We start from the raw sequence: 13700 nt of genomic DNA on the forward strand, positions 1-13700 counted from the left end.
TAGGGGGTACCTGTACTGAGTCAATGTGCAGTGGCACAGGTTAGACGAGGTAATTTGTACATGTAGGTAGGGTTAATAAAGTGACTATGCATAGATAATAAATAGCGAGTAGCAGCAGGGTGGGGGGTGTGACAATGCAAATAGTCCGGGTGGCCATTTGATTAATTGTTTAGCAGTCTTAAGACTTGGGGGGAGAAGCTGTTAAGGAGCCTTTTGGACCTAGACTTGGTGCTCCGGTACCGCTTGCCGTGCGGTAGCAGAGAGAACAGTCAGATGCCGAGCAGTTGCTATACCAGGCGGTGATGGAACCGTTCAGGATGCTCTCTATGGTGCAGCTGTAGAAATTGAGGATCGGGGTCCCATGCCAAATCTTTTCAGTCTCCTGAGGGGGAAAAGGCATTGTCGTGCTCTCCTCACAACTTTGACATTTTGTTGGTGATGTGGACACAAAGGAACTTGAAGCTCTCTACCTGCTCCACTACAGCCCTGTCGATGTAAATGGGGGCGTGATCGGCCCTTCTTTTCCTGTAGTCCACAATCATCTCCTTTGTCTTGATCACATTGAGGAAGAGGTTGTCTCTGACCTCCTCCCTCTAGGCTGTTTCATCGTTGTTCAGGCCTTACAAAGTTGTCGTCAGCAAACTTAATGGTGTTGTACTTGGGTGGACAGGAAGTACAGGAGGGGGCTAAGCACGCACCCCTGAGGGGCCCCAGTGTTGAGGATCAGCGTGGCAAGTGTTTTTGCCTACCCTTACCACCTGGGAGCAGCCCGTCAGGAAGTCCAGGATCCAGATGCAGAGGGAGGTGTTTAGTCTCATAGTCCTTAGGTTAATGATGAGCTTTGTGGGTCCTATGGTGTAGAACGTTGAGCTGTAGTCAATGAACATTCTCACATAGGTGTTCCTTTTGTCCAGGTGGGAAAGGGCAGTGTGGAGTGCGATTGAGATAGCATCATCTGTGGATCTGTTGGGGCGGTATGTTTATTGGAGTGAGTCTAGGGTTTCCGGGATGATGGTATTGATGTGAGCGATGACCAGCCTTTCAAAGCACTCATGGCTACCGACGTGAGTGCTACGGGATGGTAGTCACTTAGGCAGGTTACCTTCGCTTCCTTGGGCACAGGGACTATGGTGGTCTGCTTGAAATATGCAGGTATTACAGACTCGGTCAGGGAGAGGTTGAAAATGTCAGTGAAGACACTTGCCATTTGGTACGCGCATGCTCTGAGTACACGTCCTTGTAATCTGTCTGGCCCCACGGCCTTGTGAATGTTGACCTGTTTAAAAAAGTCTTGCTCACATCGGCTATGGAGAGCGTGATCACACCAGTTTTGGCATTCCTGGTGATACCATGCGGTAAATTAGTTAACAGACCAATAGGAAAGACAGATCCAAACATCTCTGCCAATAACAGGTACAGTTGAAGTCGGAAGTTTACATACACCTTAGCCAAATACTTTAAACTCAGTTTTTCACAATTCCTGACATTTAATCCTAGTAAAAATTCCCTGTCTTAGATCAGTTAGGATCACCACTTTATTTTAAGAATGTGAAATGTCTGAAAAATAGTAGAGAGAATGATTCATTTCAGCTTTTATTTCTTTCATCACATCCCCAGAGGGTCAGTGGGTCAGTTTACATACACTCAATTAGTACTTGGTAGCATTGCCTTTAAATTGTTTAACTTGGGTCAAACGTTTCAGGTAGCCTTCCACAAGCTTCCCACAATAAGTTGGGTGAATTTGGCCCATTCCTCCTGACAGAGCTGGTGTAACTGAGTCAGGTTTGTAGGTCTCCTTGCTCGCACACACACATTTTCAGTTCTGCCCACAAATTTTATATAGGATTGAGGTTAGGGCTTTGTGATGGCCACTCCAATACCTTGACTTTGTTGTCCTTAAGCTATTTTGCCACAACTTTGGAAGTATGCTTGGGGTCACTGTCCACGTGGAAGACCCATTTGCGACCAAGCTTTAACTTCCTGACTGATGTCTTGAGATGTTGCGTCAATATATCCACATAATTTTCTGCCTCATGATGCCATGTATTTTGTGAAGTGCACCAGTCCCTCCTGCAGCAAAGCACCCCCACAACATAATGCTGCCACCCCCGTGCTTCACGGTTGGGATGGTGTCTTCGGCTTGCAAGCCTCCCCCTTTTACCTCCAAACACAACGATCGTCATTATGGCCAAACAGTTCTATTTTTGTTTCATCATATCAGAGGACATTTCTCCAAAAAGTACAATCTTTGTCCCCATGTGCAGTTGCAAACCTTTGTCTGGCTTTTTTTATGGCAGTTTTGGAGCAGTGGCTTCTTCCTTGCTGAGTGGCCTTTCAGGTTATGTCGATATAGGACTCGTTTTACTGTGGATATAGATACTTATGTACCCTTTTTCTCCAGAATCTTCACAAGGTCCTTCGCTGTTGTTCTGGGATTGATTTGCACTTTTCACATCAAAGTACATTAATCTCTAGAAAACAGAATGCGTCTCCTTCCTGAGCGGTGTGATGGCTGTGTGGTCCCATGGTGTTTATACTTGCGTGCTATTGTTTGTACAGATGAACATGGTACCTTCAGGCATTTGGAAATTGCCCCCAAGGATGAACAAGACTTGTGGAGGTCTACAAATCTTTTCTGAGGTCTTGGCTGATTTATTTAGATTTTCCCATGATGTCAAGATAATAGGCACTGAGTTTGAAGGTAGGCCTTGAAATACATACACAGGTGCAGCTCCAATTGACTCAAATTATGTCAATTAGCCTATCAGAAGCTTCTATAGCCATGACATCATTTTCTGGAATTTTCCAAAMTGTTTAAAGGCACAGTCAACTTAGTGTACAGTCGTGGCCAAAAGTTTTGAGAATGACACAAATATTAATTTCCACAAAGTTTTTTTGCTTCAGTGTCTTTAGATATTTTTGTCATAATTACAATAATTATTACAAGCATTATAATTACAAGCATTTCATAAGAGTTAAAGAATTTTTATTGACAATTACATATAGTTGATGCAAGGAGTCAATATTTGCAGTGTTGACCATTCTTTTTCAAGACCTCTGCAATCCGCCCTGGCATGCTGTCAATTAACTTCTGGGCCACATCCTGACTGATGGCAGCCCATTATTGCATAATCAATGCTTGCAGTTGGTCAGAATTTGTGGGTTTTTGTTTGTCCACTCGCCTCTTAGATAGACCACAAGTTCTCAATGGGATTCAGGTCTGAGGAGTTTCCTGGCCATGGACCCAAAATATCGATGTTTTGTTCCCCGAGCCACTTAGTTATCACTTTTGCCTTATGGCAAGGTGCTTCATCATGCTGGAAAAGGCATTGTTTGTCACCAAACTGTTCCTGGATGGTTGGGAGAAGTTGCTCTCGGAGGATGTGTTGGTACCATTCTTTATTCATGGCTGTATTCTTAGGCAAAATTGTGAGTGAGCCCACTACCTTGGCTGAGAAGCAACCCCACACATGAATGGTCTCAGGATGCTTTACTGWTGGCATGACACAGGACTGATGGTAGCGCTCACCTTGTCTTCTCCAGACAACCTTTTTTCTGGATGCCCCAAACAATCGGAAAAGGGATTCATCAGAGAAAATGACTTTACCCCAGTTCTCAGCAGTCCAATCCCTGTAACTGTACCAGAATATCAGTCTGTCCCTGATGTTTTTCCTGGAGAGAAGTGSCTTCTTTGCTGCCCTTCTTGACACCAGGCCATCCTCCAAAAGTCTTCGCCTCACTGTGTGTGCAGATGCATTCACACCTGCCTGCTGCCATTCCTGAGCAAGCTCTGTACTGGTGGTGCCCCGATCCCGCAGCTGAATCAACTTTCCTGCTGGACTTTTCTGGGCGCCCTGAAGCCTTCTTCACAACAATTGAACCGCTCTCCTTGAAGTTCTTGATGATCCAATAAAATGGTTGATTTAGGTGCAATCTCACTGGCAGCAAAATCCTTGCCTGTGAAGCCCTTTTTGTGCAAAGCAATGATGACGGCACGTGTTTCCTTGCAGGTAACAATGATGACAGAGGAAGAACAATGATTCCAAACACCACCCTCCTTTTGAAGCTTCCAGTCTGTTAATCGAACTCAATCAGCACTCACACCTATGTTAACGAGAGAATAACTGACATGATGTCAGCTGGTCCTTTTGTGGCAGGGCTGAAATGCAGTGGAGATGTTTTTTGGGGGATTCAGTTCATTTGCATGGCAAAGAGGGACTTTGCAATTCATCTGATCACTCTTCATAACATTCTGGAGTACATGCAAATTGCCATCATACAAACTGAGGCAGCTGACTTTGTGAAAATTAATATTTGTGTCATTCTCAAAATTTTTGGCCACGACTGTATGTAAACTTCTGACCCACTGGAATTGTGATACAGTGAATTATAAGTGAAATAATCTGTCTGTAAACAATTGTTGAAAAAATTACTTGTCATGCACAAAGTAGATGTCCTAACCAACTTGCCAAAACCATAGATTGTTAACAAGAAATTTATGGAGTGGTTGAAAAACCAGTTTTAATGACTCCAACCTAAGTGTATGTAAACTTCCGACTTCAACTGTAGTTTTCAGTTTTCCCCTCCACACTCAGTCCACTCACAGACAGTTCTAGCTAAATTCTTGCTTGAGAAATTGCTCTTTGCTGAAAAGCTGTTGATTTTGACCATTTTATTAGAAAAAAAAAATCACAGCAACTTACTTGTTACCCAGAAATGATATTGAGATAAAAATGGCTGAATTGGACCTGTAAGACACTTTATGTTGGCGTTTCCTTTATTTTGGCAGTTACCTGTACATTCACACAGTTAACAGCCATGTAATACATGATTGCATTATATCAGTGTTAGTGCAGAAATAAAGACATGGGACATCAGACAAAGGAACAATGTATTTGGCCTAAAAGGGCCATAAATAAAAATTTATTATCTTGATTTATTAACAAGCCACAGAGTGTCCATGGCTGTCTACCACAGCACTTAAAACTTCTCATTCTGGTGCAGTACAGAGTTCACAGACCCACTTGAGATACTTAAAGCCGCTGATAAAATCWCAAGGTTCTCATTTTGTCGCTTCCTTTAGAAAAATAAAACAAAAACGTGATAATACTGTACCAAACTGGTGGCAGAGCAGCAGGGCGATCCTTCTTCTGCAGAGAAGGGGTGCTTTTAGAAAGAGGCGGGTGGGGGTGGGAGGGGGCATAAACTGAACAACAAAAAACAAAAAAACACCCCACCTCATTTAACAAAGCTTGGAGCAGCATGCACTGGCTTTCAATCACTGCAAGAGCGCCATTTCCACTACCCCTGCTCTTTCTTTTCCAACTGTCTGTTCATTAATTTCTGTTGCGTTTTACTTAAATTGAAATAATTATTATAATGATAAAACCTATAGCAGCAAAAGAGATAGAGGAGAAACAGCTATAGCGAGTGACCCCTGGTTTATAAGGAAGGCATGGGTTAAAAGAGTTCCATTGATGAGTGGCCTGGGTGCTGAGGGGGCCGTGGGACTGTGAGGGGGGCTGCTGCCCCCTCAGCTCATCTCCCGTCTGCAGGCACCCGGCTCAAGGAGGCCATGACAYGGCCGTAGCGCTCAACCAGCTCCAGGGTGGAGTAGGTGGGCAGCTTTGGAGGGTCGTGGAAGCTTTTTATCTCTGTCGAGCAGTCAAGTAACTTGGGTAGGAAGTCAGTCAGCTTCTCCTGCAGGTTGGCTGCAGCAGGAGGGGGAGAACAATAATGGAGAGGGCAGAGAGAAAAAGAAAGAGTTGGAGAGAGTGATTATTTCAATGTCCTTGCTTGCGTCACTCTTCAGAGTCACATCCAGTTACCAAACAGATAAATCATAAGCTAAATATTTTCACTGTGATAGCACAAGCTCTTGGTAAGCATGCTCCTCTAGGAAAACACAGATTGAGAAAACAAGATGAAAGAGGCCCAGGGTTGGCTGTAGTTCTAAGAAGATGCTGCTGGGTCACTTTTCTGAAAACCAATCAAAACTTTTCTTGGAGTAGAGGCTAGAACTCCACTGAACCACGTTCTCTGAACTAACAATTTGGGTCAAATTCTGCCAACACAAAGTGGGTATATCCCTGGTTGTTCTGGCTGCTAATATCAACTCATTTGACCGTGTCCCTGACCATGTTCCATGTCACTCCCAAATTAAACTACAGCAGAAAAACAACCAATCATCCAACAGATCTCCAGTACCAAAATTCGAACCCCCCTGCCTCTAGGCTCTTGTACTCTTTTCACATTATTGCGCTAGCCCAAACCGTACTGTGTTGCCTCAGATATGTTATTGTTGGTTCCAGCAACTACCGAGGGTGCCTAATAGGGTAGGACGATATTACAATAGCATCGTCTATCGACGATGATTGACAGCCATTGTCGATGGTGATAACATTGTGATGTGACAGACGATGGTTTAGCATATTTGAACTTGACTGGAGCCTGGCAATAAAAAAAAACTGTCTCGCAGCGCACAGCATCACACAAGTGACATTCCGAGTAATTTTTCTATTCCTATAGGCTATTTCAATAAATATGTTATATAGCCTAGAGAGCAGGAATCTAGGGAGTTTTTCCTAGCCACCGTGCTTCTACACCTGCATTGCTTGCTGTTTGGGGTTTTAGGCAGGGTTTCTGTACAGCACTTTGAGATATCAGCTGATGTAAGAAGGGCTTTATAAATAAATTTGATTTGAATGTAGGCCAGACAGAGCGGAGAATTCCACCAAAGCGGCGCAAAATGCCCAGTCAGAAAATATTGTTTCTCTCGCTCTCTCTCTGTCAGATGCATGGGCTATAGCCTAAACCTATACTTTTTTAAATAATGGACACTCAGTGAAACTGACAGCGTTTTAGCTACTTTGCAGATATGAAACAGACAATCATAATATATCAGTCAAAAATATAAAATTACCAGTTTATGCTACAAAACCAACTTTATAAGAAGTTTTCAAAATAGGTTCTATTTGACTCAACATTCCATGACATACACTAAGGCATTGTTGGCAGAATAGATCAATGCAGTTCAATGCATGATTAATATAATTTACCAATACATTTTTTCGTAGTCCAAAAACTACTGCTATCAGGTTTCAAATCACAGCTGGCCTGGTACATTGTTTGCTGCCTCCATTCGGAATGCACTGTCAGTTCCAATGACTAAATATTTTTGACAAAAACAGAAATGTAACTAAGGCTGGGAATGTCAATACAATCAAACTAGCAAAGGCAATGATCACAAGTCAATCATAACGTGGCTAATATGCTAGCGTATCCATTTATCTAGCTAGGACGTCATGTCTTTGGAGAGGGTGAGTGACTGACTTATCTCCTCGTATCATTTTCAGTGGCTACACAGCTAAAGATGCATGTGTCATTTTGTTAGCTAGCAAAAAATGTGAATCACTTAACTAGCTATTCTGAACGAGTTATGCTGTTAGCATGATTTTATTTTATTTTAAGTAAGACCCGCTGAATATGACCGGTGTCAGTAAACGTAGGCAAATAAAAGTACTAGTTCCTCGCAGACACTCTATACAACAACGCTCTATATAACATGTAAACAGCTCTGCTAGGGCGAGTAAAATGGTCAGTGATGTGTTCTCTCATTTGTGTCTGGAAGTAGCTAGCTACTCTAGCCAGTTAGCTTGGGTGCTTGGTTGGGACAACGCATGCATTGGCAGGCAAGTTGCAGAAGGACGAGCAGGCTATTCCCCATCGTTTATCAGTGCAATTTTGACAGCCAATTAGCTGAAAAAGTTTGAGGGTTTATCTAATGATCCTTCTTTAGATTTTAGCTCATCTTGCTCTGGCTAGCATTAGTTGTTGATCTTGTTGATGTGCATATAGTAAAAGATAACCTACCTTTTTATGGTTGTTTGATCAATAGGACTGTAAAGTTCACAAATGTAAGAGGACTTCCGTGGCATTTAGCTACATATTTGCAGAAATCCATTCAAGTGTATTTTGTGGCTTTTGTGGAACGCGTTCTAATGATCCAATTTTACACTGTTGCAACTGCCTATAAACACACAGTCCAGTTCAAAGTGAATTATGGCAGGCCCTTGTAGCAAATGGTTTGTTTGCATGTAGACCTACTGTAGCTCTCTGATTGGCAACGGTGCACTCGGTCTGCATAGACTCCACTCCTACCGTGTCTATTAATTGTCCAAACGCACGGTCGCTTTCCCACTCTATATTGCTATAGAATATTCACAAATGCCTTAGTAATTGCCAAACATTATAAGAATTTATGAAAACGTGAAAATTACCATATCTAAGTGCTCACTTGTCAGAAAATGTAAAACATTTGCAAATTATTATTTTAACTATCTTGTGTTTTAAAAAACACAGCCTATATTGCCTTCTCTCTTCATGACGGAAGGCTATGCTTCATCGTTCTGTGCATGGCTTTCTCTTGATCAAACGATGAATGTAACGGAGTTCCATCTCAAAACGTTATTTGAATACCCTAAAAAGATAAGGTAGCTAGAGGACTAATAATGAGAAGGAACAAACAATATCAACAGCCAATAGAAAAATTGAATGACAAGTTGAAATTAGTTTAAGCTTTTTAAGAAAAAATTATCAATTCGGGCCGTGAATATCCCTCTATGCTAGGTTGAAAACCAAATGGCCAATAACCTATCCTCCTACTAGGCCGATCATAAAAGCTTTAACACAATAGGGGCGATAGCATCGTATATTATAATGTTTTATGGGTACATACAGGACAGTACAGCTGGGTCAGTAGTGTGAAAATGCTCTTTGTTCCCTCTGCCCTATGACTTTTTTAGACTCTTGGTAGATTAGTCCCCTAATCTTCAAATTTGGGTTAAAAATAATCCAAAACAAACAAACAAACTCACGCTCCATCTCCTGCCCCAGGTAGGAGCACCAGCGGTTCCTCATGTCCTCCACAGCCAGCAGGTCCTTCTCTGTGTCGTGGACAAGCAGTAGGGGGATACACGGCACCACCAGCTCATTCATGATGCTCAGCCCATTGCAAACCTCCGACTCCTCACCAGACTCAAACATCCCCGCCGCATTCTCGTTCAGTTTCTATGGGCAAAGCACATGCATATAGATCGATGAGTTATGGATTTGCTTCATATGTTAGGGATTAGCTTGAAGTGGTATGCTAACAAATTTACCAGTATTAGCTACTCTGTCAAAACAGACTTACAGGACAGCCAGGTATTACATGTTCCTATGTTATTAATGTATATGTATTTTACATTAGAGACCACCTCTGTGTGAGGGGCTGCAGCCCAGGTAAGATACAGACCATTTGCATTGCTGGGGGCGGCAGATAGCCTAGTAGTTAGAGCATTGGGCCAGTAACCAAAAGGTTACTAGATCAAATCCCAGAGCTGACAAGGTAAAAATCTGTCGTTCTGTCCCTGAACAAGGCAGTTAACCCACTGTTCCTAGGCCATCATTGTAAATAGGAATTTGTTCTTAACTGACTTGCCTAGTTAAATAAAAAAATATATAAACTACCACTATCTGGTAGTCACCCATCCCCAAAGACATTGTCAATGTCAGAGGATGTTCTCAAGGCCTGTGGTACTGACATGGGCAGTGACGTACTACATGATGCACACAGACACTTCGCTATGTTCGCCTTAGCTAAGCCTTGCAATGCTGCTGACACAGAAACTCCCTGACCTCAGCTCTGGGGTACCTTACACAGATGCAGACGGCCATTCCGGAACCAGAGAGACTTGGTGGGGGTTCACAAAACATAACTGTGTCAATGTCAGCAGTGTTTTCAATTAAAACAAGAAGGAGGTAAACAGCGGGGCTGGAGGGAGCGGGGCTGGAGCGGGAGCCAGGGGTTCATTCTGGCCAGAGATCTGAGATGGTAGCTAACTCTAGCAGAGCCCTGAAGGAGCAGAGCCAAGGTTAGCTCAGGACACAGCCATGTCTCCTGGTAATGTGTTTACACTTGCTGGGCTTACTGCTTCCTATTCCCACTCGGATGATTACATTAGGAGCACAATGCCGGTGTAGGGTTACTGAGTGCAGGAGCAGCAACAGGGTCAACCGAGGAGAATCAGGGTTACCCCTTTTTCTCTCCCAGTTCAGACCAGACCAGTCACAGCTTGATCTGACCGACCAGGGAATCATTCCATCTAAGCCCTAACAAATAGAACCAGAGCACAGTTTGGAGATGGGATATGAAAAACAAAAGTGAAGCTGTAGTCTGATCAGAATATTGAAAAKATTAGGATCTTTCCCCCACACCAAGAGCATTTGCTGAGAAAAGTTCTGTGGGAATCTTTATGGGCAATAAAAAAGACAATGTAATATCTCAGCTAGAACAGGAACAAGCCTTGCATCAATCCTAGAGATTAATGGGTGGGGGGATGATCTTGGTCGACATCACAGTTTGGCTGAGTCAACGTGACTCAAGGGAAGGCAAGGATGAGTTAGGAGGTCAGAGACAGACAGCCTTGCTGATAAGACGATAGTGGTGTTCATTTTCAAAGAGAATGACTTAACTACTTCCACTGTGACCTATTGTTTTGACTGGAAACATGTGATGATCTTTAAAACACTATGGATGAACTCCGACCACTTCCTCTCATTTAGGCTGCAACTGTCTCTTTAAAAAGTTTCTATACGAAATGCTAAACCTGCTAGCATCAGAAAATCCTACATGAACTTACTAACTAAATAAATAAAGTCAACTGCTGACAGAGATTTGCAATGGTGCAGTGGTTCAGTTGTATGATTGTGAGTGATAGAGGTTTGTCTCACCAGCAGGCACTCTCTGCGGTAGTGACCTATGAGCTCATCGTTGTGACCTCTGTACAGCCCTTTGACCAACAGCTCTCTGTTGTACTGGTACGAGTAGATCAGGTACATCAAGGCCTCCACAAAGCTGCAGAAAAGCAGACACAGGAGAGTCAGATACATTATAGAAGCATCAGGCTGGTACAAACTTAACCACAAGGAGAGGCAGCAGAGATATAAATCAGGTTTAGCTGAGTCTACAAAGGGAAACTAGAGAAGGAACTGTCAGGCTTTTTTCATAGAGGATTTAAAACGGATGTACTGGAGGGAGAATTAACAGAAGAAATAACCAAATACATGAACAACCATCTTGATCAATGCCAGACTGAGCTCTATGCTCCAGAAGGATCTGCTGGGATCTGCTGCCCTCTGCAGGTGACTTTAGGAAGTTCAGGTCCTACTATTAATAATGCAATCATCTACAGAGAGTACTTCAATCTCTATTTTCAAAACAATATATTCAATACAGAAATGGTTCAAGAATATCAGTTCACGCTTAAAGTAAGAAAATGACACTTGAGTTAGAAGCTCTGCATCGTGGAGAGCAGAATGTAATAACAGTCCTGCCAATTAGCAGAGCCTCACCATTTCTTCTGGAACAGCTCTAAACCAATCATCAGGAAGATTGTTGTCTCGCGGAAATTCCTGTAGTCCTGATGCCACATCTGGGAAAAATGTAGGGGCCAAAGGTTCATAAATGAGCTTTAAAGGATTTTAAGGACGGATCTGGAACATTTGGATCTAACATTGAAGATTAACATCACATCCGTGTTTTTTTCCATTGGATAGAAGGGTTAGTGGGATCAGTTCAAATGTAGAGATTATAATCATTTAAACATTTTACTTGAATGCTAAATATTGTGCACACGCTCATCTCATTTCATTTGGGCTCCTGAGTGGCGCAGTGGTCTAAGGCACTGCATCTCAGTGCTTGAGGTGTCACTACAGACCCTGGTTCGATTCCAGGCTGTATCACAACCGGCCGTGATTAGGAGTCCCATAGGGCGGTGCACAATTGGCCCAGCATCGTCCCGGTTAGGGTTTGGCCAGGGTAGGCCGTCATTGTAAGTAAGAATGTGTTCTTAACTGACTTAACTAGACACACCTACTCATTGAAAGGTCTTTATTTTTACTATGTTCTACATTGTAGAATAATAGTGAAGACATCAAATTATGAAATAACTATGGAATCATGTAGTAACCCAATTTCTTTTAAACAAATCTAAAAATATTTTAGATTTTTCAAAGTAGCCACCCTTTGCCTTGATGACAGCTTTGCAAACTCTTGGCATTCTCAACCAGCTTAACCTGGAATGCTTTTCTAACAGTCTTGAAGGAGTTCCCATATATGCTGAGCACTTGTTGGCTGCTTTTCCTTCACTCTGCAGTCCAACTCATCCCAAATCATCTCAATTGGGTTGAGGTCGGGTGATTGTGGAGGCAATCTAATGCAGCACTCCCTTCACTCTCATTCTTGGTCAAATAGCCCTCACACAGCCTGGGGGTGTGTTGGGTCATTGTTCTGTTGAAAAACAAATGATAGTGGGACTAAGCGCAAACCAGATGGGACAGCGTATCGCTGCAGAATGCTCTGGTAGCCATGCTGGTTATGGGTGCCTTGAATTCTAAATAAATCACAGTGTCACCAGCAAAGCACCCCCCACACCACCTCCTCCATGCTTCATGGTGGGAACCACACATGCAATGACTGACTGTCTCCTCATATCATTTTTCAGTGGCTACACAGCTAGAGATGCACATGTCATTTGGTTAGCTAGCAAGAAATGTGAATCACTTTACTAGCTAGCTATTCTGAACGACTGTTATGCAGCAAGACCCGCTGAATATGACCGGTGTCAGTAAACGTAGGCAAAGAAAGCACTAGTTCGTCACGAACGCTCTATATAACATGTAAACAGCTCTGCTAGGGCGAGTAAAATTGTCAGTGAGGTGCTCTCTCATTTGTGTCTGGAAGTAGCTAGCTACTCTAGCCAGTTAGCTTGGGTGCTTGGTTGGGACACCGCATGTATTGGCAGGCAAGTTGCAGAAGGACGAGCAGGCTATTCCCCATCGTTTATCAGTGCAATTTTGACAGCCAACTAGCTGAAAAAGTTTGAGGGTTTATCTAATGATCCTTCTTTAGATTTTAGCTCATCTTGCTCTGGCTAGCATTAGTTGTTGATCTTGTTGATGTGCATATAGTAAAAGATAACCTACCTTTTTATGGTTGTTTGATCAATAGGACCGTAAAGTTCACAAACGTAAGAGGCATTACAATTCAAGTGTATTTTGAAGCTTTTGCAGAATGTGTTCTAATGATCCAAATTTGCGCTGTTGCAACTGCCTGTAAACACACAGTCCAGTTCAAAGTGAATGATGGCAGGCCCTTGTAGCAAATGGCTTGTTTGCATGTAGACCTACTGTAGCACTCTGATTGGCAATGGTGCACTCAGTCTGCATAGACTCCACTCCTGGACAAGACAGATGTTTTTATTTCAGTTTTATTTACGGCAGTGTCTATTAATTATCCAAACGCACGGCCGTTTTTCCACTCTATATTGCTATAGAATATTCACAAATCCCTTAGACACGGCGGTTGGAACCAAAATTCTCAAATTTTCCTGCAGACCAAAGGACAGATTGCTCCATTGCTCGTTTCTTGGCCCAAGCAAGTCTCTTATTATTAGCCTCCTTTAATAGTGGTTTCTTTGCAGAAATTCAACCATTAAGGCCTGATTCATGCAGTCTCTTCTGAACAGTTGAGATGTGTCTGTTACTTGAACTCCGAAGCATTTATTTGGGCTGCAATTTCTGAGGCTGGTAACTAATGAACTTATCCTCTGCAGCAGAGGTAACTCTGGGTCTTCCTTTTCCCGTGGCGGTCCTCATGA

At 42.8% G+C, this 13700-nt stretch overlaps 1 protein-coding gene across 8 annotated transcripts in view; it reads right to left on the minus strand.

The window, feature by feature from the left end:
* Positions 1–5136: 5136 nt before the first annotated feature.
* The window catches only part of LOC111980624 (ubiquitin carboxyl-terminal hydrolase 25), a 42491-nt gene continuing 33927 nt past the window's right edge, over positions 5137–13700 (minus strand). For all 8 annotated transcript variants that reach the window (XM_024011461.2, XM_024011465.2, XM_024011464.2 and 5 more), the window contains 4 exons: positions 11395–11474; positions 10774–10897; positions 8877–9069; positions 5137–5711 (listed from right to left, as the gene is read on the minus strand). In XM_024011461.2, the coding sequence (XP_023867229.1) occupies positions 5539–5711; positions 8877–9069; positions 10774–10897; positions 11395–11474 (570 nt within the window). In that variant the 3' untranslated portion in view covers positions 5137–5538. The remainder of the gene's footprint in view (positions 5712–8876; positions 9070–10773; positions 10898–11394; positions 11475–13700) is intronic.

This window comes from Salvelinus sp. IW2-2015, linkage group LG20, assembly GCF_002910315.2.
Source record: "Salvelinus sp. IW2-2015 linkage group LG20, ASM291031v2, whole genome shotgun sequence".
NCBI lineage: Eukaryota > Metazoa > Chordata > Actinopteri > Salmoniformes > Salmonidae > Salvelinus > Salvelinus sp. IW2-2015.